The sequence below is a fragment of the Aethalodelphis obliquidens genome, unplaced genomic scaffold (genome assembly GCF_003676395.1).
Source record: "Aethalodelphis obliquidens isolate GAN/ISIS:26980383/991018 unplaced genomic scaffold, ASM367639v1 scaffold116, whole genome shotgun sequence".
NCBI classification, from domain to species: domain Eukaryota; kingdom Metazoa; phylum Chordata; class Mammalia; order Artiodactyla; family Delphinidae; genus Aethalodelphis; species Aethalodelphis obliquidens.
The window spans coordinates 679,743-705,870 of NW_020838060.1; the positions used below are offsets into that span (position 1 = coordinate 679,743).

The 26,128-nt window shown below is 49.3% G+C and overlaps 2 protein-coding genes across 19 annotated transcripts; both read left to right on the forward strand.

Annotated features, from left to right (window-relative positions):
• Positions 1-2,266: 2,266 nt before the first annotated feature.
• Positions 2,267-14,715, forward strand: TARS2 (threonyl-tRNA synthetase 2, mitochondrial). Of its 14 annotated transcripts, XR_003430976.1 has the most exons (19): positions 2,271-3,657; positions 3,975-4,171; positions 4,486-4,609; positions 5,287-5,411; positions 6,076-6,310; positions 6,429-6,493; positions 6,745-6,823; positions 8,002-8,148; positions 8,339-8,437; positions 8,740-8,957; positions 9,436-9,598; positions 9,816-9,953; positions 10,136-10,213; positions 12,133-12,233; positions 12,446-12,547; positions 12,722-12,794; positions 13,275-13,389; positions 13,809-13,936; positions 14,342-14,450. XR_003430976.1 is itself a non-coding variant. In XM_027097651.1 (18 exons), the coding sequence occupies exons 1-18, from the start codon at positions 3,583-3,585 to the stop codon at positions 14,488-14,490; spliced, it is 2,283 nt and encodes a 760-aa protein (XP_026953452.1). In that variant the 5' UTR covers positions 2,275-3,582; the 3' UTR covers positions 14,491-14,715. The 14 variants fall into 14 exon arrangements, 5 of the variants coding, with proteins under 5 accessions (XP_026953456.1, XP_026953452.1, XP_026953453.1 ...); XM_027097651.1 differs by lacking the exon at positions 13,809-13,936 and having other exon boundaries at positions 2,275-3,657; positions 14,342-14,715; XM_027097652.1 differs by lacking the exon at positions 13,809-13,936 and having other exon boundaries at positions 2,276-3,648; positions 14,342-14,715.
• Positions 14,716-14,839: 124 nt separating this feature from the next.
• ECM1 (extracellular matrix protein 1) lies at positions 14,840-21,281 on the forward strand. 5 transcript variants are annotated; one of them, XM_027097657.1, is made up of 10 exons: positions 14,840-15,368; positions 16,622-16,684; positions 16,765-16,866; positions 16,972-17,049; positions 17,144-17,224; positions 18,574-18,896; positions 19,165-19,539; positions 20,054-20,274; positions 20,444-20,531; positions 20,959-21,281. In XM_027097657.1, exons 1-10 carry the CDS (start codon positions 15,299-15,301, stop codon positions 21,187-21,189), a joined length of 1,632 nt encoding a protein of 543 aa, XP_026953458.1. In that variant the 5' UTR covers positions 14,840-15,298; the 3' UTR covers positions 21,190-21,281. The 5 variants fall into 5 exon arrangements, with proteins under 5 accessions (XP_026953458.1, XP_026953462.1, XP_026953460.1 ...); XM_027097661.1 differs by having other exon boundaries at positions 19,387-19,539; XM_027097659.1 differs by lacking the exon at positions 17,144-17,224.
• The last annotated feature ends 4,847 nt before the right edge of the window (positions 21,282-26,128 follow it).

Below are 26,128 nucleotides of genomic sequence, written 5' to 3' on the forward strand. Positions count from 1 at the left end.
CTGCTGAGGTTCCTAGCAAATTAGATGTTCCAACCACATTACCTCCTTTCCCTTCCCCATTGGATCCCCTTCTTTTTGAGAATTAAGTCCTTTGCCACATAATTTGTGGGAAGGAGATAAGACTTGAAACTTCCTACATTTTTTTTCTTGGAGTATTTCAGTTGGAATGGGTAGAAAGAAGATGGGCAGCATCCAGTTCCTTCTGTTTTCTCCTCCCCTGGCTAGGAATCCTTTGCATCCACATGAGGCAATACTTAAGGTCCCATTTTCTAGGTAGCCAATCATTGTCAAAGGCAGTAGACATTAAGGAAGTATTAATTTGAAATCTTGGTTTTTTGGGTAGTGGGCCATAGTTGTATGTAATCTTCCGTAGATGTAGCTAGGGCCTTCTTTCAGAGTACTTTGCTCTTTGCTTTGGTTTTTTTTTACTTCAGTATCAAACAAGTTGGCACTGACTCCTGTGTTTGGGAGACTTCATATTTTTCCGTTGGTCTTGACCTGACCAACCAGGGTCATTTAAAAGGCAGGGTGGAGGTGGCTGTTTCCTTGTTTCTCAGGCTCAAGAAATGTCTTGGGAAAGGGAAATGTTAGTAGAGATTTTTAGGTGAGCCAAAGGTTTTGTCTTCAAAGTTCAATTTATCCCCATGCTCTGGGTAGGAAGCTTCCCCCTCTTGATTTATTCAGCAAACTTGGCTGGACTTTCTCTTTGTAGCATCTTTAAAGCAAAGTTAAAGTTTGGCTGCGTCCTAGATCTTCATTACTAAAGAAAAAAAAATTTTTTTTAACCTAAACTCCCCACAGTACCTACTGTAGGCTTAACCACTTGGCTAGTTCTTTGGGCCTCAAAAGCATTTGGTGGCAATGATGTAAACCTTTCTTTATGTATTTTACCTTTTTATATTTCTCTCTTTTACCTCCAATATCTTTTAAAATTTCTTTGGTGCAGGGAAATTTTGCTTCTAAAAACTAAGATTTGGAGGTAATGTGTTGATCCTGATAACAAGTGGGAAATGTACTTTACCTTCAATGGAGAGAATTCTTACAAATAGTTTAACATTATAAAAGCAGTACCTCCTCAACCAAAGCTTTAGCTAACAGGATGTCTATTCTAAAAGTGGAGTAAAGCTGAGAATTTCCCAAAATTAAGGGTCCAGTATACCCTTTACTGAGGATTCCCTTTTCCCTAGACTTCTGTGAAATCTTCTGCCATTATTTCCTAAACTCTTCTTTTTCCTTAACCTTAGTGTGGTAGAGGATATTTGGTAAGATGCCTCTTTGCCTCTTTTCTTGGCTTTCTATTGGACCTTTTTCTCCACCCTATATTAAAGACCTCTTAGGCCCCAGAGGCTCCTAGAAGTGTACCCTGGAGAGACAAAAAGCTGTGCTACCAAACATGATGCATTATGATTATCCTGGTCCCTGAGAGACAGCATAGTATGGCAGAACACAGGCCTTGGTTTCAGACGGACTGCAGCTTGACTTGCCTGAGAGTCATTTTCAATGTTTTAAAGGGAGCGAAAGAAGAGCTACTACTTGTCGGGGTTCTAGGAGTTCAATGAGATAGTGAAGCATGGTACTTCGCACATAGTAAAATTCCGAGGCTGAGACATGCTAGTCATAGATAAGAATCACTGTGAAGGACCAGTGCTTAATGCGTTGGCCTTAGCTAGCTTGCTTTTGCCTGCTTGCTTGCTGGCTTGCTTGCCACACAGGGAGGAATGGAATAACTTGACATCCCTTCCTTCCTCCCTCCACTGCAAAACAGGTTACATACGTGATGATATAGTAGTTGATTCATTGGCACCTCCTGAGCACTCAGCTCAGTGCATTGCACACAGTAAGCAGTCAGTAAATGTTTGAGAGATGAGTGCCGGGAGCTACCATAACTAATCTACTTATTCCACCATCCCTCTACTATCCTTACAAAGTAGAATGATTGAAGGAGGTGTGTATCAGTATATGAATACTTTGGACTTTTGAGTCAGTACAGTGATTGGTGTATTCTTAAGTCAATAATTATTTATTGAGCAGCTACCAATTTGTTGCCTGCAATGTAACACTCCCCTGTCCCTTTTGGTGCAGAGCCATGGGTAAAGTTTGTCACACTTTCTGAATGCCATTTAAAAATTCTCCCTACCTTTTCCCAACCACACACACACACACACACACACACACACACACATACACACACACACAAAAAGTAATCTTCCTCTTCCACAGTCTTGTTTATTTCTTTTTGTATTTCAGGGTGTGTAACATACCAGGATGGAGCCAAGATCCAGGGTGGTGCCTGTGACTCAGATCAACTGCTGCCTCTCTCAGAACCTCTGGAAACTTAGATTAAACATCTTTCTCTGACAGCTTTTCCTCCACAATCCTTGATAACATCACCATTGGAAACTTGAGAACCAACTCCAACCAGCCCCACCCCCAGGTGAGGGGACTAATGGGAATTACTGAGAAACTCACAGCTGTCCCCAAATCCATTTCCCCTCATACTTTACTACATATCTGGTTGTGTTTCAATTTTTATTGTGTAAAACAAATCAAATATACCTAGTACTGTGTTCTGGATATAGCAGGGAGAGGGAAGAGAAGGGATAAAGGAAGTTGAGAGCTAGGATGGGAATGAGTGGCAAAGGTCTTGTGTAGGAAGCAGAGAGCTAAGATTCTAGGGTCAGGCACTTCTTTCTGAAGTGAAGAGGGAGTTGCATTGGAGTAAACTCTATTACCAGAGAAAGTCTGGTGTGGTAGAAGAATACAAGATGTGGATTCAGAATCCAGCGTCAGTGCTTACTGTTTGGCCTTAAACCACTTACCTTCTCTGACCTTAAATTCCTCATCTTTAAGATTAAGAGGTTTCTAAGGTCCCTATTTAAGCACGATGAGTATGAAGGGACTCCAAGGAGTGCCCTCTGCAGATTTTTCGCTCTAGCCCCGAAGTGGTTATATTCATTTGTTCTCATAGCTTGTAGCTATTGTTGCCCATTACTGTGTACCATGCAGTATATTAGGCGATTTACATAAAATTAACCTCAACAATTCAGAATGATAACTATTATTATTCCCATTTTATAGATAAGAAAATTGAAGCTTATTAGAAATTAATTTACCCAAAATTACATAGCGATCCAGGATTTACACTACGTCTGTCTTGTCCCAAAGTCTATGCTTTTACCTGTTACCTACCTGCCAGTGGAGACTACGTAAAAGAAAATGGTTAAAAGAAAATAACTACCCTTTCTAATCTGTTTTTCTCCCGCTCGCACTCTGGAGAATTTTCCTGCCCCTGCCCTCAAAGCCGCAGGATATCTTATTGCTACTTTGGTCTGAAACTGCAGATCTCTGGAATTGCCCATACGTGTAACAGTTTAGGTCTTCCGGTCAGCCGGAACCAGTCGCAACGCTGCTCTCGCTGTGTGGGGTGTACCTCTTCGGAGTTCCTGGAGGTGGTCCCAGACTGGAGTGGCAGCTGTAATAACCAATAGGCATGGACGTTGTTGGGCCGGAAGCCAATGAGGAATCTGGCGATGGAGAAGCGGCGATCATTTATTTGAGGATGTAGGACGGGTCTGAAGGAAAATGGGGCTGTGTCAGAGGTGGCGGCGGCTTCGGATCCCAGGGTTACAAGCCTGCGGGCTGCACACGGTGCGTGAGGTACCCAAAGATTCCGAACCACATTGGACCCAGCCCAGCGGAACCCCAAAGTGTAGGCTCTCAACCCAGCCTGACCCCCTCTACTCCCGCCCTGCGTCTCCAGACCCGGCTACTGTAGCCCTTAGATGCGCCATCTTTTTCCTAGGGTCAGCAGCCTGCGGGGCCTAGGGCTCCCAGCCTAGGACCCGTTATCACCCAGTCCTTTTAAAGACTAGCGATTAGGACCACGGCCACATAAATGTTCTAATTTCCCACCGTCCCCAATCCCAAGAAGGAATGGTGGGACATGTGTTACCTTCTAACATCTTTCCCTCCAGGCAGCTGTGCCGACCCCTCCACACTGGTTGGTAGAGCGGCTTGGCCTTTTTGAGCAGCTATGGACTGCTCAGGTAAAGAGGTTAGCAAGCCTGGCACAGAAGGAACACCGGACTATCAAGATATCACTTCCTGGAGGCCAGAAAGTGGATGCTGTGGCATGGAACACAACCCCTTACCAACTAGCCCAGCAGATCAGGTATCAGGCCCATTCTGTACCTACCAGGATAATACTTCTATCTCTGTACTTTCTCGATTTGAGCAGGGAAAGAGCTCTGTATGTTTATTCCATTCCCATCAAGACAGCGTTTCCTGCTGATCCCTTTTAATCTGCATTAGTTTCATAGTCTCTGCCCTTCCTCTATTATGCATGGGGGAAAACAACGATAGGTTCTGTTCCTCTGGTAACACATTTCCCCTTTCAAGTTTGGAGTTGCTAAGAGATTAGTCCCTCTCTACCCCTTTGGATGGTAACCTTGTTTTTCTCTTTTTCCCCATCCCCCACTGCTGAAGTTCTAAACTGGCAGATACTGCAGTGGCTGCTCAAGTGAATGGAGAACCTTATGATCTGGAGCGGCCCTTAGAGACAGATTCTGACCTCAGATTTCTGACATTCGATTCTGCAGAGGGGAAAGCAGTAAGTTTCTTCCTTATCAGGGACACAGTGGCTACTAAACGAAGAGATGTTTAAGTGGGCACTTCTAGCATTTATTTCTTTTGCCTCAGTTTCTCCATTTGCAGTTGGGAGGGAGGCCTACCGCAGATTGCTTGTCTTGATTATTCCTGGCTAAGCTGGAAACTTAGGGTGAAAGTTTTTACTTAGCCTGGGTCTGTTAAGCAGTGATCATTGTGCTAGTGAAAAGGAGAGATATAAAGTTGAAAATAGAGGATAATATGCCACGTTAGCCCTCCAACTCTTGAGACATGCATTATAAGTCATCTGTAGCATGTATTTAATTTTAATGTGGCTTGCACAACCGAGCACATCACCTGGCCTCCTCTCCACTTTTTCATGTCAGCTTGGATGGCATGAAAACTGACTAGCCTCCTACTATGCTCTAGAACTGGAAGCACTGAGGAGTGAGGCTTACTCTCTTCTGTGCGTTGCTTCTAGTGGCCTTCTTTCTTTTCTATTCAGTTGTTTTTGTTTTCATTTTACTTTTTACTATTTAGTGGTCACCCCAAAGTCAGGTTCCCCATTTTGTGATAGTTATTCATACTAGTTTCATGCCAGCTTCTCTGAGGAGAGGATCCGAGAGCTAGGGGCTAAAGGAGAAGGTTATGAACTCATGAACTCCTTTCTTGTGAACCCAGGTATTCTGGCACTCCAGTACCCATGTCCTGGGGGCAGCAGCTGAACAACTTCTAGGTGCTGTTCTCTGTCAAGGTCCAAGCACAGGATGTGGCTTTTACCATGATTTCTTCCTTGGAAAGGAACGGTGAGTAGTGCAAGGAAGGAGGAGAATGATTCTGGGGTGGTTTCTTTTTCAAAGATTTCACCATATTTTACTTTATTTTTCTGTTTTTTTGAGCTATAGTTGATAAATAAAATTGTAATATAAAGTGTACACATGGTGATTTGATGCATGTATACATTGTGAAAGGATTCCCACAATCGAGTTAATTATCACATGCTTCTTTGTGTGTGTGTGAGAATGCTTAAGGTGGGCTCTTAGCAAATTTCACTTATGCAATACAGAATGTATCGACTATAGTCACCATGCTATACGTTAGTTTTTCAGACCTTATTCATCTTATAACTGAAAGTTTGTACCTCTTTCCTGGGGTGTTTTCTGAGGCCTTTTTCTGGGGCCTCAGGCATGTTCAGTTTGGAGGAGAAAGAAAGCTAGGGGCGGGTCCCTCCATACCTCAACTGTGACATAGGTACCACTTTTCCACTAGTCCATGTCTTTCCTTTTCTAAATCAGCTTGAAACTTACCTTCTCTAGCTTTTATGAATTCTTCAACTTTTACTTCATCCCTCATTACTGTTGCTCTAGTTTTCTTTATCCAGATTGCCTGCACACAACATTTAATTTCGTACAAAGAGCTTTTGCTCCAGCTGTAAACTTTGTACCTGATTTCCTATTTGTTTTCCCCTAGTCTGTTTGTCTTTGCCAATAATTTTAGATGTTTTTGGAAGGCAGGATTTCATCCCATGACCAACACCCAGGTGATGCTCCTTAGAGGATGGAAGCCAACCAACCCTCATCTTTCCAGGACAATCAAGGGCTCAGAGCTGCCTGTTTTGGAACGGATTTGTCAGGAACTTGCAGCTGCTGCTCAGCCCTTCCGGAGACTAGAGGCTTCCCAGGATCAGCTTCGGCAGCTCTTCAAGGTGGAGTGGAGACACACAAGTTTAGGAGGATAATCTAGAGACGTGAGGGAAGGAATGGCTCTCGCTCAGGACTTATTCGTGGGAATAAAGACTTGTCTTCACTCTTCCCTTCTTCCAGGATAACCCCTTTAAGCTTAACCTGATCGAGGAGAAAGTGACAGGTCCAACGGCAACAGTATATGGGTGAGAGCTGTCAAGATTGAGGAAAACAGGGAGAGGTGGGGATGCACTAAAGGCCAGAAATGGGATAAGGGAAAGAAGATAGAAGGTAATCTGTTGCTCCCAAAAAAGAAATGGGAATTGATTTTTATCTCCCATTGTTTTCTCTGTGGAATAGTTCTTTATGTCTCTTTCTGTCAGCTAAACACCCTAGAGGGAGAATCCTAGAAGCTCAAGAATCTGGAAGTCACTAACTGTCCCCTTCTTTCTCCCAGGTGTGGTATGTTGGTTGATCTGTGCAGAGGCCCCCACCTTCGGCATACTGGACAGATTGGAGGCCTGAAGCTGCTATCGGTCAGTTGTGAGGGCTGGGTTAGGTTGAGATTACTGTTTTCCCTGGAGTGAGCTGGGGAATGGGAAGGTGATCCTCTCTGTCAACCCCTTTTCTGCTCTGATAGCTAAGGGGGGCAATCCACAAATAGAAACTTTGCCCCTGCCTTTTAGAAATCTCCATCTGATGACAGATACTGGACACCCTGCCAGGGCCCAGAAGCCAATTCCGAGTCCATAGTCAGACATTAGCACTAAGGGAGATGGCGAGGGAGGGCATGAACAGGCTGGACACGGTCATGTAGGGAAGGCGCCTGTGGAGAGAGCCAGTGTGGAACACCATTTGACAGCCACAGAGAGAATACTCTTAAGTCAAAGGCCTGCCCTTTCTGAAAATATTGCTCCTGGGCAAGGTGAGCTATTAGTCGGAATAGGAGCAGAGAGAGAGGGGAGAGGCAGATGTGCAGAGCAAAACGCCCTGGACTGAAAACTTAGGCATCTGTTCTTAGTCCTGTCTCTGCCACTGATGAAGTATACGGCCTTGGGTAAATCTCTTTACCCATTTTCCCCATCTATAAAATGAAGCTGTTGATTCCTGTCCTACCAGTAAATCCACATCATAGAGACAAAACCAACTAACGCAAGAGAAAGTGTTTGAGGAAAAGTTAAAAGTGCTATAAAATGCAGGCTGTTTCTTATTAGTACCATACAATTGTTCAAGGAAAGAACAAGCAGAGGCATTTGAATTTCATGGATCCAGGAACAGGACCTAGTGTGGGAGACTGAGTTTTCTAGCAGCTGTATGGGAGATTGATAAGGGGATGGATAGACTAATATTTGACCAGAACTTAGGGTTACTTCCCTGAGCAGTCATTGATTAGAAGGGAAAGGAACAAAGTACACGGGTGCTGGTAGGGCAGTGGTAGTGAGAATGGGGACAAAAAGAGGTGGCAGGGTAAGGTTAGAATTCAGCAGGACATATGTAGAAATCAAGGCTCAGGCACCTCCGGGGTGATATACATGACAGGGGGTGTCTGGAGGGTGGCAGGGGCCATCCTCCTGGTGGTGGTGGTGGGAAGAGTAGAGACAGAGATGAGATGGGATCGTTGTCATACCTGTGATGCTTATGCTCAGAGTATCATATGAGGATTGAAAGAGGGGTTGTCCTCATCTTCCCTTTGACTCCCTTTGTCCTCCCACAGAACTCATCATCCTTATGGAGGTTTTCCGGCACCCCAGAGACACTGCAGAGAGTGTCAGGGATTTCCTTCCCCACTGCAGAGGAGCTGAGGGCCTGGGAAGAGTGGAGGGAGGAAGCAGAGTTACGGGACCACCGGCGCATTGGGAAGGTACAGAGACTAGGAAAATGGGGGCAGGGTGGGGGTGATGATGAGGGTTGGAGAGAGATGAAGGAACCTGACTGTGAAGTTGAGAGCACATTCGGAATCCCGCAGACTGAGCAGCTTGGTCAGTTATCTCTTCTGGGTTCCCAAGCCCCCGCTTCCCCGTTGAAGTGACCGTTGCCGTTCCCGACTCCAGGAACAGGAGCTCTTCTTCTTCCATGAACTGAGCCCCGGGAGCTGCTTCTTCCTGCCTCGAGGGACAAGGGTGTATAATGTACTCGTGGCTTTTATCAGGGTAAGGAGGACCCATGTTCAGGGGAAGGAAGACTGGGGAGGGACCGAGGGCCTAGAAGAAGCCATGTGTTAAAAGAGGGGGATTAGAAGTTTAAACATAAATATTGTAAAGTGCTAGTGATTTTTATCAAGGGCCTAGAAATGTGTGGTCTACAGTGAGGAGCATAGTGAGGGAGGATGGTGCTTATTAGGTTGTAGCTGTGTTCAGCATGACCTGAGAGCCCAGAAGAATCACACAGCTGCCATCCTGCTTCCTCTCCCCCTAGTCACTCTGGCCTTCCATGTCTGTACCCTCCTCTCTAGGCCGAGTACACCCGCCGTGGTTTCTCAGAAGTGAAAACCCCCACGCTGTTTTCTACGAAACTCTGGGAACTGTCAGGGCACTGGGAGCATTACCGGGAAGACATGTTTGCCCTACAGCCCCCAGGCTCTGACAGCCATGCCGGCTCCCAGAGTGACCACTCTACCAGCCATCCCACAGGCACGCTTGCCCTCAAGCCCATGAACTGCCCTGCGCACTGGTGAGCTGGGATCCAGGAGACCTGGGTCCTCCCAGGGCTAGGGCTAGGCACCTGGTTACTAAGTACTAAGTTGTAGAAAACTTGGAATCGTATTGGAACACTTGATGTGAGTCTTGAATCTGCCCTCTAGCTCCGTATGTGAATTTGGAAAAATCATTGCACCTCCCTAAGCCTCAGTCTCCTCATGTGTAATATCAGGGGTTTGGAGTTGGTATCTAAGGTTCTTCTTTCAGTTCAGTGTCTATCACAGAACAGGGGCACAGTAAGTGATGTCTGTTATTGTTGTTACTGAGATTCACTTTTGAACCAGGCAGGGCCCAGATTGTGATGAGTGGGATTGACAGGACTCAGGCATGCCGAGGCTGGAGAGCGCGTTAGCTGATGGTGCAGAGAAGGGAAGCAAGCAGCCTGGGCGGAGGAGAAGTCTTCAGGGGCTAGTTTTCCCTGTGGCCCTGACTCCTCCCCACCCCAACCTCAGCCTGATGTTCGCCCACCGGCCCAGATCCTGGCGAGAGCTGCCCCTGCGACTGGCCGACTTCGGGGCCTTGCACCGGGCCGAGGCCTCTGGCAGTCTGGGGGGACTGACCCGGCTACGGCGCTTCCAGCAAGATGACGCTCACATCTTCTGTGCACCCGATCAGGTGGCCCTTCCCCAGCTCCACCAGAGCATTTCTAAGCCGCCTTTCATTCTCCTTGTGAACTGCCAACATTCCTGACTCTCAGTTGCCCTGTTTATATATGATAATTTAGCTACATTCTATCGCAACCTTTCCTTTATGTTTTTGCCCTCTTTTCCCCAAACTACCACCACCCCAGAGCTCTAGCTAGCACACAGCTCATCTGCTCTTATTCCCCCAGCTGGAAGCAGAGATCCGAGGCTGTCTTGATTTCCTCCGCTCTGTCTACACTGTCCTTGGGTTCTCCTTCCGCTTGGCACTGTCTACCCGGCCATCTGGCTTCCTGGGAGAGCCGTGCCTTTGGGACCAGGCTGAGCAGGTGAGCAGGTGGTAGGGAAGCAGAGGCAGATAAACCAGTCTCTGATGGAAGGAGAGGGGAGATGGGAATCAGGGTCCCTGGTAGAGGCGTATGCTGAGAAGGTCACTGTTGGGGACTAGAGGGATCTGTTGCTCATAAAGTTTAAGATGACATATTCCTCTCTTGTATCCGTTCCTCTAAAGGTCCTTCAACAGGCCCTAGAAGAATTTGGAGAACCCTGGGACCTCAACCCTGGAGATGGTGCCTTCTATGGGCCTAAGGTAAGCTGGGGACCGTGGTTAGAGTCTTATTTATTCCTTTTTTTGTTTTGTTTTATTAACTGTTTAATAGATACGAAGGAATGTTTTTAAATTTGTGTAAGACATAAAGAAGAGCAGTACATCTCCTGCTCTCATGGAACTTAGGTCTGGTGAGGGCTCTGAGAGGTAAATAGGGTGTTTCAGCACCGTGGGATCAGTGCTGTGTAGGTACTAAGGGGGCACGTTACTCAGGAGGGTCAGGAAAGGCTTCCCATAGGAATCTCTTTCCGATCTGAAAGGTAATCGTTGGCCAAGTAAAAAGGTGCTTCAGGAGGGAATGTTGGGGGCTTCCCTGGTGGCGCAGTGGTTGAGAGTCCGCCTGCCGATGCAGGGGACACGGGTTCGTGCCCCGGTCCGGGAAGATCCCACATGCCGCGGAGCGGCTGGGCCCGTGAGCCATGGCTGCTGAGCCTGCGCGTCCAGAGCCTGTGCTCCACAATGGGAGAGGCCACAACAGTGAGAGGCCCGCGTACAGAAAAAAAAAAAAAAAAAAAGGGAGGGAACGTTGTAGGCAGAGGCTGGGGCGAAGAGTAAAAACTCACATGGCAAATTGGAAGAGGTGAAAGAAGTCGGGGGAAAAGGACTGTAAAGTGTCTGCTGGATTTAGTGAAAAGGCTGTTAGGTTTTGAGGGTCCATTTTTCAGTAAAGTGGGGACTGGATGTGGAGTCAGAAGTGAATGAATGAACCTAACACTTCCAAGAACACTGGCTCTTATAAAGGCAAAGGAGAGTAGCTGGCAGATCCAAAGAGATGTTGATGAAGGGAGAGACTTGAGAATGTTTAAATGCTGTGATGAGAGGGAGCCTGTTTGGGTCAGGGAGAAGTCGAAGTTGTAGAAGGGGTTTCAGTAGAGGAAAGTTTCTGGGGAGTCTTGAGGGTTGGGATCCAGAGCCTTTCACAGAAAGAAGCACCTGTGCTGTTGTTTAGGGGGTAGAAGGAAAGGCTTGGGGGTAGGTGCCAGGATATTTATAGGTGTGGTGACAGAAGTTGAGACATTTTCCCATCTCATGATACCAACTATCAGAATTCTCCATGAGATGGGAGGCAGGATCATTTGCTGAGATAGGAGTGGAGAATAGGAGAGTTGTCAGTGCGGGGGTTGAAGATGGGAAGAGCGGAGAAAGCTTGAAAATCCTTGAGGAGAACAGGATGCAGGGCTGATTAGGGCAGCCAGAGGATTGCAGGCAGCAGCAAGGGTTCAATTGAGGTTCACAACAGCGACTTGCATCAGTTGCTGTTTTTGCGTCTGTGTGGTGTGTGGCGTGTTGGGCAGCACTGGGCACTTCTGTTCCAGGGCCAAGGAGGTGGGATGCTAGGGTGCCACCAGGGTGGGGTTTTGTCATGTGGATGTGACAGAAGAACAGTGATACCAGGGAACCAGGGAGAGTGGTTACAGCTGCATGGGGAAAGAAACAGGGGTGGGAGAGGCTGAGAGGCCTGTGAATGGGAAGAAAAATGAGGAGTTAAGGAGCCGAGAGATTGAAGAGCCATTAATAGGAATAATTGTCAGAGCTGGAAGGACAAGAGATAGTAATCAGAGCAGGTGTCTGATGGACTGTTTCAGAGGTGCAGCCATTCTGGGCGATGACAACATGAAGGATGTAGCCATAGTGTGGGTGCGGATGAAGGTCTCTGAGATGAGGAACTCAGGGAATTGAGAGGCCAGGGTGAGGGTGGGCCGTTCATGTGAATGTTGATGTTCCCTAATAATATACCACTATTAAGTGGAAAGAGCCACCGCCAGAGTCTGCAGCACGATGCAGCTGGGTGACACGTCTCTCCACACAGCCTGGGACGTGGCTAGGTAGAAGGAGGTGGCACGCATAATGGAGGATACTGGTTCTGGTTTCTTTCATGTCCTCCCTTCTGTCTCCTCCAGATTGACGTGCACCTCCGCGATGCCCTGGGTCGGCCCCATCAGTGTGGGACAATCCAGCTTGACTTCCAACTGCCCCTGAGATTTGACCTCCAGTACAAGGGGTACAGAACCTTGTCCTGTCCCCTTTTCCCTTGGCCCGTGGAATAGGTGGAGAACAACTTCCCTTTCTGCCTTTGACCCTAAAAACTAAACCACATCCTCCACACCTTCCCTTGCCAGGGCTGAAGATTCTTGGAAACTGGAAGGTGATCTTGGGTGCACATTGTTTGACACTTTTCCATTCCATCCATTCCCCCCCCCCTTTCCCTCCAAGGCAGGCGGGGGCCCTGGAGCGTCCAGTCCTCATTCATCGAGCAGTGCTAGGTTCTGTGGAAAGGATGTTGGGAGTGCTGGCGGAAAGCTGCGGGGGAAAATGGTGAGACCTCTGACTCCCGATTCCTGTTCTGGCCCTCAAGCCAGGTAGTGCGTGCTCCACATCCTGGCTCCCTTCAGACTCCACTTCTGTTTCCTTCTAGAATCTGCTCCCTGCATCCACACTTGGAGTCTGAGCCAGGATAAATAATTTGCCTTCCTCTGTTCTCTCAATCAGGCCACTATGGCTGTCACCATTCCAGGTGGTGGTCATACCTGTGGGGACTGAGCAAGAGGAATATGCCAGGGAGGTGAGGAGTTGGGGGTGAGGATGGGGACGAGCAGTGGGTAGCAGAGGCCACATGGGGTAGTGAAAGGGGCACGGCACTTGGAATCACAAGACTGCACTCAAATAATAAATGTTGATTGCTGACAACTGAGCACTTGGCACAAAAGGGGCCTTGGAGAAATGTTTGTTTTATTTTTCCTTTCTAGAGAGAAGTAAGGATATGGACAGTACTAGAGTCAAGCAGCTGGTTGGGTAGAGTGGTGTCTAGAAACAGGCAGCGTCCAGGGAGGCCTGGCTCCAGGAGGAGGCCGACAAGGAGGCTGTGGGGCTGGGGAGAGGCCTCAGTGTAGAGAGTGAGGAGGGTTTGTCTCTGAGAACTGGAGAGCCTTGAGGCAAAGGAAGGAGGGGCAGATGGGGGAGCTTGGGGAAAACTGGCATCAGACTGTTCTAGCTCCTCAGCCTTCCGTTAAATCAGGTTCCTGTCAATGATCCTCTGCCCCAGGCACAGCGGAGCCTGCAAGCTGCAGGACTGGTTGGCGACCTGGATGCTGACTCCGGACTGACCCTCGGCCGGAGGATCCGCCGGGCTCAGCTTGCCCACTACAATTTTCAGTTCGGTAAGACAGGGTTAGCACAGCCCTCAGAGCCTTGCACTCTTCCACTCGGCCTGTATGTTGTTCTTCCCTGTCTACTACGTTTGGTCATCCGCATATTTGGGTAAATTGCAGCTCATTACCTGAGCTGGGCAGGAGCCAGGATTCAGAACTCCTGAGCCATTTGGACTCTAGGCTCCTTCACCCCCTGACCAGCACCTCTGACCCTCAGAACAGTTTTCTTCTGACCCCCGCCCTAGCTCTTGGTGTCTGTTAGTAATTAGCCAAGGGAGCATCAGAAAGGAACAGGAAGGGTTAATAAGGCGTTAATTAGTTAGCTTTGCTTATTCTAGACCTAGATAGAGTCAGCCCTAAGGGATGAGGAGAAAGGCCTTAAGAAAAATAGTCTAGGCCTACCTTGCTCCTTTTTTTCATTTTCCAAGGTTCAGAGCTCTGTCTTGAAGACAAGGAGTAGGAACGTCTCAGCCAGATTACCTGGTTCTCTAGTTTTACACATCCACTCATCCTGCCAGCCTTGGAGCAAGCTGCCCATGATCCCTTGGACTTGCACGTGTGTCATCCACCCTGCCACCCTCCCCTTTCTCTAAAGCGCGCACACACACACACACACACACACACACACGCATGCACGCTCTCTCTCTCTCTTTTTCTCTCTCTCTGTGGATCTGCTTCTTGATCTGTTTGTCTTTCTTTGGCTGACCCTACTATCTCTGACCCCTGGGATCCTGAGTGGAAGTGATAAGGCATGTAAGAGAATGTCTGGAATATTTCTTTATCTCCTCAGGATGACCAGGGAACTGGAGAGCAAGAGATAGCTAAATATATCCTTTCCCGGAACCATGTCTGAGCTCTGCTCTTCCTAAAGATTTTGGTCTCTTAAATTTCTGCATAGCAAAAGGAGATATCCTCTGGATAAATTTGCCCTGAGATTCGCAAACCTCCCCTCTTTCTGCAGTGGTTGGCCAGAAAGAGCAGAGTGAGAGAACAGTGAACATTCGGACTCGAGATAATCGTCGACTTGGGGAATGGGACTTGGCCGAGGCTGTACAGCGGCTACTGGAGCTACAGAACACCAGGGTCCCAAATGCTGAAGAAATTTTCTGAGCTTTTGTGTATAGATGTGGCAAAGACCTGTAGGAGCTATCAGGCCCCCTTAACACGGAGGGGCCCAACCTAACTGCCAAGAGTCTGAAGTCCCCCAGACCCCTCAGAACTCGTGTGGAGGCATGAATCTGCTCTCATGAAAAGAGATTTGGTCTGGGGGAAGCTGTAGCTGTTTGGATGTGAGGAGAGTGAAACTAAAAATAATAAACTTGAAGCTACTGGGAATGTGTCTTCATCTCTGACTCCTGATGGGGACATAAAAGGGAGTTTGACTCTGTCTCCCACTCTTTTGTCCTAGGGGGTTGGGGTAATTGAAAAGGGGCAGCCCATGGCTCTCACTGGTCGGGGAGCTCCCTGGGATAGCTGTCCTGTTCCCCTGTCTAAACTCCTCAGTGCCCTGTTTCCCCAGCCCCAATTCAGCAGGTTGTCAGATCCATTCTCCAAAGAAGGCCAAATGGAGAAATTGAGGCACAAAACAAAGTCTCAGACCTCTCTTGCTCCAGGATTCTCAGAATCAGTTTCTCTTGGGGTTGGGTTCACCATTGTTCTCAGTCCTGTCAGGAGCCTTCAGGGTGTGTGGGAGGAGTGTCTGCCAGAGGAGGAGCAGCTGGGACTGAGTCATGGCCGGATGCTGAGGAGGGCGGTAGCTATCCCCAGATAGACTATAAAGAGGAGAAGGAACCAGCCCTGAAGTTCACAACAGCAGTAACAGCAACTGGAAAAGCAGGTTTCCAGAAGCCCGGCTCTTCAAATCAGATCTGCCTGAGAGGACCTACTTGGGTGGCCGCTGACCAGTCCTTGCCCCAGGATGGGGACCACGTCCAGAGCAGCCTTGGTCTTGGCCTGTTTAGCTGTTGCTTCTGTAGCCTCTAAGGGAGGTGAGTTGGGGTCAGAGCCAGCACTTGGAAAGGGGGCCTGGCCAGCATGGGCCTGGGGCCTGGGTCCAACCATCCCAGATGGCTCATCACCAGCAAAAGGATGCCCCATTTGGCTGCCTTTTTCTGAGCAGGCCTGTGGTGAGCCTAGGCACTGGAGCCTTTAACCAGGGAGGGGAGCAGGGGTACAGAAAGAAAGGAGTTGCTAGAGATTGCTGCCAAGAAACACATATTGGAGTCAAACGGACAACTGCGGGGATGGATGGATTCACAGAGTGAGGGGCCTGATGTATATGTGGCACCTATTAGCCAGAAGTGAGAAGAGGAGCTCCCAGGCTGCTCAAAACCAGTCTACTGACCCAGAGAGCCTTGACTGGCTCCCTACCTGGTTAGGAGAAGAGAGGGCATCATCCATCTACAGGGGACCAGGCACAGCCACTCTCTAGCTCACACACACGTTATCTGCTTGGATGCCAAACAAAACGTTACTGTGGGAAAGTATTGCATGAGGGTCATAGATCTAATCTATCTGGAAGGCCCTGTCTTGTCCTTCCCAGGTCCTGGTCTTTTGTGACTGCAGATCAGCTACAGGTGATTACTTTCCCTGTGGCTTTCTCTTACATGCCTTTCTCTTTTCTAGTTGTGGCGCATAGGCTCCAGGGCACATGGGCTCTGTAGTTGTGGTGTGCAGGTTCCAGAATGCGTGGGCTCTCCATATTGCCTCAGGAGTCCTGAACCATCCCAGTTTCCCAGGTCCTAAATTGAGACCTGAACTAAGGGGGATCTGAGACTGGCTGAAGGGGAGGCACTTCAACTTCTGCGTGGGCTCCTTACCGGAAGGCCCAAAGATGTTTAAAGGGCCTGTGGTAGGCAGGAGGGTGGAGGAGATGGCAGGTGAGGCTCCAGCCAGTTCAAGGTCTGGACTGTGGAGAGAGCCCAGAAGCTGTAAGGGAAAGACACTGACACAAGATTAAGGCCTTCCTCCCCAGCCCCATGTGTCACACTCCCTTTAGGCCTGGACTTGGGAGACCCAAGGCTTTGAGCATGGTAGAGGTGAGGCTGTCAGATTATCACACCCAATCGGCCTTGACCAGGTGTGTTTGGGGGGTGGCTTAGGGGACATGGGGCAGGAGCAGTACAGAGAGGCTTCTGGTGTCTTGGTCATCTTTTCTATTCTCTTAACCTCTACTGCCTCCCCTTCCCATGCTCAGGGCCAGGAAAGGGAAACCACCCCTGACTCACCGTTCCTCTTCCAGGTAGCAAGGCTTCAGGGCAGAGGGAGCTGGGGCCAGTGCACCTCACCCACCCCTTTCAAGAAGGTAAGAGTTTGGGGGAGTGGCATGGGATTGGGGTTCCAGGAGGAAATGTAGGCTCTGACCATCTCCCTTCTTGCCGGTAGTTGGCTATGCTGCACCCCCTTCCCCACCTCTGACCAGAGCTCTCCCCATGGATCACCCCGACACCTCTCAGCATAGCCCTCACTTTGAAGGACAGAGTGAAGGTAAGTCTCAGTTGCACCTCTAGGTTTCTAGTCTGACTTACTTCCTGATCTTCAGAATGGGAGGGGAAGAAGGAGTGGGCTACATACATACTCCGCTTTCTGTAGTACAGCCATCTCCGTCTCAGAAAGCCAACCCTGTCCAAGAGGAGCTGCCCCCTCCCCAACTCCCTGTGGAAAAGAAAGGTGAGTGCTTGCCCTTTCCCTCACTCCCACCCACTACATCTTGCTGACATCAGCCTGAGCCTTGCTCTTTTGTGTCCTCACCCCTATCTTGCAGGGGATCCGCCTCTCCCTCAAGAGGCCGTCCCCCTACAAGAAGAGCTGTCCCCTCCCCAGGTCCCTATTGAACAGAAGGAAGGTAAGTGACTCCTTCCCCTCTTTACCCTCCTGCCTACCCGTGGCTGACAGCATGGGCTCTGGGGCTTCTGCCACTTACTAGCTGTGTAATAACCTTGGGTAAGTTACCTCTCTAAGCCTTAGTTTCTTTATTTGTAAAATTGGGGAAATAATACCTATTTTATAAAATTATAAGATTACATGACACAAAAGTAGCATTTATTCTCACTTCTCTATTGAGTTCCTTTTTTTTTTAAAGCATATGCTATTTCTTTTTTTTTAAATTTTATTTATTGATTGATTTTTGGGCTGCGTTGGGTCTTTGTTGCGGCACGCAGGATCTCTGTTGAGGCATGCGGGATCTTTCGTTGCGGCATGCAGGTTTCTCTCTAGTTGTGGCATGTGGGTTTTTTTCTCTTTTCTAGTTGTGGCGCATAGGCTCCAGGGTACATGGGCTCTGTAGTTGTGGTGCGCAGGTTCCAGAATGCGTGGGCTCTCTAGTTGAGGCGTGCGAGCTCAGTAGTTGTGGCATGCAGGTTTAGTTGCCCTGTGGCATGTGGGATCTTAGTTCCCTGACCAGGGATTGAACCCGCGTCCCCTGCATTGGAAGGCGGATTCTTTACCACTGGACCACCAGGAAAGTCCCTCTATTGAGTTACTTTTTTTTTTTTTTTTTTTTTTTTATTTGAAGTGGGCCTCTCACTGTTGTGGCCTCTCCCATTGTGGAGCACAGGCTCCGGACGCGCAGGCTCAGTGGCCATGGCTCATGGGCCCAGCTGCTCCGCGGCATGTGGGATCTTCCCGGACCGGGGCACGAACCCGTGTCCGCTGCATCGGCAGGCAGACTCTCAACCACTGCGCCACCAGGGAAGCCCTATTGAGTTACTTTTTATGAATGGGAACTGGCCTGTCTTCTAGAGATGCCCGTCCCAACATGAATGTTGTTTTATGCATCTCCTTCTACCCCAGTAGACCCATCTTTCCTTTATCAAGAGGAGATGACCTTCCAATCTAAGCAGAGAGTGAGTGAGTGACAGCTTTAGTCTGTTCATCCCCCAGCTTTAATGCTCAGACCCTGGTCGGGGTAGTGGGGTGGGGGAGCAGGTATTCTGAGCCTTGGGAAGCAGCAAAGGGAGCAGGCGTGATTCGGGGTCAGGGAGCTATAAGGGTGACACCTTTCATGACTCAGGTCTCTTCCTTTTGGTCAGTCATTCTGAAGTTAAGAGCCACAAATTCATTTGTCCCCTTTTCCTCTATATCCTCCCAACACTTTCTCCTCAACCCCAACTTCTTTCAATCCTCCCAACTCAATCCAGCCTTTCTCTATCCCTCTGCATGTTCCCCCTTCCCACTCTGTTCTCCCCATTCTAGAAAAGCTGGCTCCCTTCATGGACCACAGCCCCCCAGAGCCTGAGTCTTCAAATCCAGCCCAGCGCTGCCAACAGGGCCGACACCAAGGTGGCTGGGGCCACCGGCTGGATGGCTTCCCCCCTGGGCGGCCTTCTCCGGACAATCTGGACCAGATCTGCCTTCCTAATCGTCAGCATGTGGTGTACGGCCCTTGGAACCTGCCACAGACTGGCTTTTCCCACCTTGTTCGTCAGGGTGAGACCCTCAATTTCCTGGAGACTGGATATTCCCGCTGCTGCCGCTGTCACAGCTACACAAACCGCTTGGACTGTGCGAAAGTCACGGTAAGGGTTGGGCTCTTGATCCTGGGGATGTCCTTTAACCCCCAGACAGTATGTGTGTGTTTCAAGGACTAGAGGCCTAGGCCTGGGTATGCAGGAACCTCAGGTCCCTTTCATTGGCCCTACCTTGGGCCTCCTCATTGTGCCAGAAGAGCAGAGGACAGCCTCTGCCTCTTTATTAGCTGCATACCCAGGGTCCTTTTTGGAGTCTGGGAGGAAAACAGGTATGTGGAGAGTGGGCTACCAGGCTGATCTACTCCTCTTGCTCTAGTGGGAGGACGCAATGACCCGGTTCTGTGAGGCTGAGTTTTCTGTTAAGACCCGACCCCATTGGTGCTGCAAACGTCAGGGGGAGGCTCGATTCTCCTGCTTCCAAGACGAAGCTCCCCGGCCACACTACCAGCTCCAGGCCTGCCCCAGCCACCAGCCTGGTATTTCCTCGGGTCCTGAGCTGCCTTTTCCCCCTGGGCTACCCACACTGGACAATATCAAGAACATCTGCCACCTAAGACGCTTCTGCTGTGTGCCACACAACCTCCCAGCTACTGACCCCATCCAAAGGCAGCTGCAGGCTCTGACCCGGCTGGAGGGGGAGTTCCAGCACTGCTGCCGGCAGGGGAACAACCACACCTGTACATGGAAGGCCGTAAGTGGGCATCCCAGCATCCTGAGAGCCTGTCTGCCTGCCCTCCTGTCTCTGACCTCTGATCCCACCAGCCTATTTATCATCCATGTACCTACCCGCTGTGAGCATGTCTGCTCATTCATCTGCTTGTGAATGTCCGTGCATCCACTGTGTTCTTTGTCTGAGTTTGTTCATCGTGCACTTTCATCCTGCACTCCTGGCCTCGTCCACCCAATACCCTACACATGTACCTGTCTGCCATCCATCTGTCCAGCTTTGGCCTCACCTGACCCTCTCTGTCTACCGTTCCAGCACATCTCCTGTGGCCAGCTCCGAACCTCATCTGTTCTTCTACCCTTCCACCTTCCCAATCCCATACATCCACAGCTGCCTCCCTGCCCTCTGGTTCTTTGCCCTTCCCTTTTGGCACCTGGGGCTGAAAGTCCCTCATCTCATAGCATAGGGCAGTGAGGGAAGCAGTGGGTCAGGAGGGCCAAGTGTCCAGGCTTCTGATTTTCCTTTCTCTGGCCCACAGTGGAAGGATACCCTTGATGGCTACTGTGATCAGGAAAAGGCTACAAATACCCACCACTACTCGTGTTGCCACTACCCTCCTAGCCCTGCCCGAGATGAGTGCTTTGCCGGGCAGGCTCCCTATCCCAACTATGACCGGGACATCTTGACCCTGGACCTCAGCCGAATCACCCCCAACTTCATGAGTCATCTCTGTGGAAATCAAAGGGTTTTCACCAAGCAGTGAGTCTTGCCCAGTTCTTCCCCAACTCTTTTCCCTTCTCCAAAACCTCCCTTTTGGGGCACCCTCTGGGGCACTCTTGGGAAAAGCAAAATCATGGTCTGCAAGCACCATTTTGATGCCTGGAGACACCCAAAGACCCTGACCCCTACCTGTTTCCCACCAACATAGTAAGCAGATTCCTGGGCTGATCCAGAACGTGACTGCCCGCTGCTGTGACCTGCCGTTTCCAGAGCAGGCCTGCTGTGCTGAGGAGGAGGTGAGTGTGAGGGCAGGGGGTCATAGTCTCCAGAGGAACGCAGAGGAGAAGAGAGAGAGGGCTGGAACTGCAGGATACCCCTTCTTTTAGTACCTCAAACCAGCCCACAGAAATAATGAGGACTACTGGGGAGATCTTTTTTCTTGGTTCCAGGAGTCTTCACTCCTGACCTGACCTGCTCCCCATCTCTAAGTGCCTATTATGCCTTCTCTGGGCCTCTAGCTTCTGGCATTTCCAGATGTTCACATCTGTCCATCACAAGGAGTCTAGTTGTGGAAGGCAGCCTTGTACTCTCTCTGAGCCCCAGAAGGGATCTAGGGAGAGAGCAGTAGAAACTGAGGGAAGGGGGACTTTGGACATCCAAGTAACCAGGCCTGACCTCTGACAACCTTCCTCCCCTATCATGTCTGCTTTACTCCTTCATCAGAAATCAGCCTTTATTGATGACCTGTGTGGTCCCCGACGTAACTTCTGGCGAGACTCTGCCTTCTGCTGTAAACTGAGTCCTGGGGATGAACAGATCAACTGCTTCAACACTAATTATCTGAGGAATGTGGCTCTAGTGGCTGGAGACATTAGGGGTGCCAAGGACCAGAGGGAGCAGGGCCCAACTTGGGGAACAAATATCAGCCCCACCTCTGAGCCCAAGGAAGAGTGAGTCACCGCAGACAGAGCCTTGGAGGATCAGATTGGGGGACCCCATCCCACCCTCCTGGAATACTCATTACAGTAAACACCTCTTGGATTTGGCCTCATTGTGTCTGTTGTCTCACACAAACACACCCTCCTAAGCCTGCCCGATTTTCTTCAGTGTCTGGCCCCTGAGGCCCACTGCCCCACCCCCACTAACTGAGCTGAAGTCTTTCCACAGGCTTTGTCGGGACCAAAACTAAATGGTTTAACTTCAGTATTTGTCATCTTGAATTTATTCACACATTTAAAAGGAATGTCACTTTGTTAGCTGGCTATCAGGATTCAGAAGTGAAAATGATATGATTCATGTCTTTGGTGAGCCCCCGAAATGCACAGTCCTGCCTGACACTTTTTAATCTTCACTCTGATCCGTGGAGTCCATGTGTTTATTCATTCCGTGTACATTGATTGAACCGTCGACGTGCACCGTGCTAGACTGCGGGATACACATTCGGAAACCATACAGTTCCTTCCTTCAGGTTGCTCACATTCCAGGAACCTAGCAGGTGTGATTAGTGTTGTGGTACAGGGCTGCCAGAGCGCCAGTATGCTCAGAGCACTTGATAACCGGGCCAGAGCTGGGAGTAGGGCTGGGGGCAGTAGGGGTGCACCAGGGAAGGCCTCTGCAGGGGTTAGGTCGGAGCTTCTCCAGGAGAAGTAGAGGGTACAAGAGGCAGGTACGGACCAGGCGAAGGGGCGACTCATGCAGAAGCACAAAGGCTGAAAGGACCTGACAGTGGTTGTTCCTCCCAGATGAGTCTGGAAAGATGAGCAGGAGCTCATCACGAATGACTCATCTGCCCGGCTTAAAGGGCCTCTTGGCACCTCTGCCCGCTAGGCACCGGCCCGCTAGGGCACCGGTGGTTTCAAGCAGAATATGTGTTCACATTTGCCTTTTAGGATGTCTAGTCGGCAGCCAGCCAGGCAGGAACCTGGGAGGCCAGTTCGGACAGTGTTGTGCCAATGCCTGAGGGGAGGGCGCTGTAGCACCCAGACCGGAGCTAGACCACAGGGTGGCGGGACCCTGCGGCCCTTCGAGGTTGACCACAGGAAACCGGAGCCTCCAGGCTGGAGCTGAAAGAACTGGAATGAAGGCTTAGTCCCGTGGGACCCGTCCTCTGTGATTCTGCTGCCTGGACAACTTTACAGAAAGCACGACGTCCCCGGCCCAGCTTATGGAGGAAGAGGGTGAAACAGGGACTGCCGTCCTTCCCCAGCCGGGGACTAGATAAGCCCCAGCAGCTCTAAAACTGACACCCGCCATTCCCTCCGCTCCTCCACCGCCTTTTATTTATTTACTTACACTTTGCCCGCATAGCAGTTTTTAACCCATCAGCGTCTTAGCAGCTCCTTCGCCTGTCCGTCACCACGAGGGCCAATGAGCGGGCGAGAGACACTCCGTGCCCCGCCCCTGCGACTGCAACCCGGCCAGCGCGGGCCTGCTCGACCCCGGCCGCGCGCTCGGGTAGCGCTCTCGTAGGGCGTCAGCTTCTATGCGCGGACGTCTGGGCCCATTCTTTTTTTTTTTTTTTTTTTCTCGGTAGGCGGGCCTCTCACTGTTGTGGCCTCTCCCGTTGCGTTGCGGAGCACAGGCTCCGGACGCGCAGGCTCCGCGGCCATGGCTCACGGGCCTAGCCGCTCCGCGGCACGTGGGATCCTTCCGGACCGGGGCACGAACCTGTGTCCCCTGCATCGGCAGGCGGACTCTCAACCACTGTGCCACCAGGGAAGCCCTGGGCCCATTCTGATCGCCTCTGGGCGTCAGAGACCGGGCTGGCAGAGGCAGGGTCGTCCGCCCTCGGTGTACTGGTCCAAACCAGCTCGCGGGGCGGAGCCCCGGCCGGTGGACGGACGGGCGGGCAGCTCCGCCGGCAGAGGCACCACTAACGGGCTCTGTCCCTCCAGGAGCTTCCCGGAGATGCATTCTTACTGCATTTGCAAAGCGCCCCGCCAAGTCTGGAGAGGGAGTCCGAGACGAGTTGGACCACAGTCCCAGCCCCGAGGAGTTGACAGTCTACGGGGGAGGAGAGGAAGGAAACCAGGAAAGCAATAGTAAGCAGCTATCATGAAAGAATATCAAGTGCTAAATAGATATAAGCGTCAAGAACTGAGTTAAGAGAAGTAATTATCTGTAGGAATCGGGGTGCTGTTAAATGGAGGAGGTGGCTTTCCACAGAGCCCCGAAGCATGGATAGGATTGCTGTTAGTTACCATATGGTGAACCTGTTAACACTTATGGCAGTTCGTTGTATAGAAGAACTTAAAATATATTAAATTCAATACAGTGTTGTATGTCAATTATATCTCAATAAAACTGGAGGAAAAAAATAAGTAAAATAAAATGTACTAAGTTCAGATAAAGGAGTCAGAGACCCTAACTACTTGGAGGGGCCGGGGAAAGCTTTATGGAGGGATGCAAGCTTGAGTAGGATTTTGCTGGAAGGGAAAGGGAGGATGAACAAAGCACTGGGTGTATGCAAAGTTCAGCTAAAGTAAACAGAGTGTATGTTTGTGTTAAACAGAGTGCTAAGTATTCTGGCTATAAAGAATATTAAAAAATCGTCCTCAAGGATTTTTAGCTCTATGGAGACCTGAATATCTAATGATAGATATTCTCAGGATTCTTCGGGAGCCACCTAGCCTGGCTTTCAGGTAGGTCTTCTGGAGGAGGAAATAAAGCAGGAAGTGTGGTTGGTATATTTGAAGAGCCACTAAGTAGTAAAAATACTGTGGGGGAGTAGCTAGGCATGAGGTTGGAAATTTCAGGCTTTCTGGAAGATCTTGAAGCACTATAGAAGTCACGCCAACTTGGGGATAAGCACCTATAAAGGGTTGTAAAAGAAAAGTGATGTGAACAAATTTATTTTTAAAAAAGATACATTAGATGGACAGACAAGTGGATAGGAGTAGATGAGCTGGAGAGAGGGTAGAGACCCGAACCTGTTCAGAGGTTGAAATTGTAATTCTTCAATATCAATAAAACTGAGAAACTCTGATATCCAGAACTTTGTTAATGGTAGAGAGGATGAAAAGGGAAGGGACATCTTTTAAAGACATTTAGGAGATGGGATTGACAGAAGCTGTTCGCTACAGGAGATGTCTAGGAAGACTCCCAAGTTTGAGGTTTGGGTAAGGATATGCAGGGTGAGGAGCAAGTTTTACAGGACGATGATGAGTGTTCAGTTTTGGAGTCCTCAGTAGTCAGTGTCCTTAGTGAAAAGCACCTTCAGGAGGAAGATGTCAAAAGCCAAATTCTAGGGAATTGATTGTGAATGGGAGGTGAAAAAGAGGAGGCAGCATGTGTAGCCTGCTCTTTGAATGTCCTTCTAAACACGACACTTGGAAGTCCCTTAGGTAGCACAGGTTCAGCTTGTTCAAAAATGAATTCCTCTGGATATATGGGGAGATGTGAAAAAGAAAATGTAGCAATAAGTGACCTGTAGAATCTGGGTGGTGGGCATATGGGTGTTCACTATTCAATCTGTCAACCTTTTTCTTCATTTTTGACATGAGCTTATCATCTCTACCCTCCAACTATCCCTACCCCTGTGAACCCCATCTCAATAAACAGAACCACCATCTACTCAGTTATTTAGGCAACAGACCTGGGAGTGTCATTTAATTAGTCCCTCTCCTTCTCCCTTCTATTCCAATCAGTCACCAAATCTCCTAAATATCTCTTACATCCAGCAACAATGGAGTTGCACCTTATACCAAGGTTAGGTTCTAAAGTCAGTACATAAGGCAAAAGTTACATAGTCAACATAACTTTTGGAAATCCCTTAAATCACTCATAAAATACAGCAGTCATGGGACTTCCCTGGCGGTCCAGTGGTTAAGACTTGGCACTTCCACTGCAGGGGGCACAGGTTGAATCCCTGGTTGGGGAACTAAGATTCCTCATGCCGCACCGTGGGGCCAAAAGTTAAAAAAAAAAAAAATACAGCAGCCATGGTTTTGTGTGCACAACTCTGTAAACAAAATGTATGTGCAAGTATGTATGTATAAGCCAGTGTATAGTAATGTACAGTATATAATAGGTTATACAATATAACATTAAAGTATTTTCAACTACATACAAAAATGAGATAGCGCTCTCTCCAGCTGCAGGACACGTGGAAGCACAGAGCCTGAGGCCAACACTGCCAGGACCTCAGCGGGAGAGGAGGGTCTCTGCTCTTGTATTTCAATAAACCTGTTGATGTTAAAAAAAAAAAAAAAAAAAGTTAAATGTACACAGGGCACAAGGATGCTGCATTTCTCACCTCTTCACTGCCTCTACCCTAGACCAAGCTTCCATCAACCCCCAGGATTATTGAAACAGCTTCCCAACTAGTCTCCTGGCTCCTTCCCCAGAGCCTGTCCAATCCATGCCCTACACTCCAGGCAGATTGACCTGCTGACTGATTTGAGCAGGTCACTTTGCTGCTTTAAAACCCCTCAATGACATCCCACTGGTCCCTTAGGACAATGTTTAAAACACCCCCATATGGCTGCCCCAGCCTTCTGCCATCTGGCCATCTGGCCTTCTGCCATCTGGCCTCTGCCCAGTCTCTGGACTTCATGTCACACACACCTCTTTCCTCTTGTTCTCTAAGCCCTGTCAGAATTGGGCTTTCTGTTCCTCAGGTTCACCATACTCTTTTGTGCTTCAGGGACTTTCCCATGCTGCTCTGTCCGCATAGAACTCTCTTACCCCCTCTGCTCAACTGGTTAACAAACACTTCTTATCTACTCAACGAACCATCCACCTCAACCCCCCAATACTTTGTTCTTGCTAAATTTTATTATTTTAAACTTTTTAATTTATCTTTATTTTTTGGCCACGCAGCATGCGGGATCCCCGACCAGGGATCAGACTCGTGTCCCCTGCATTGGAAGCATGGAGTCTTAACTGCTGGACT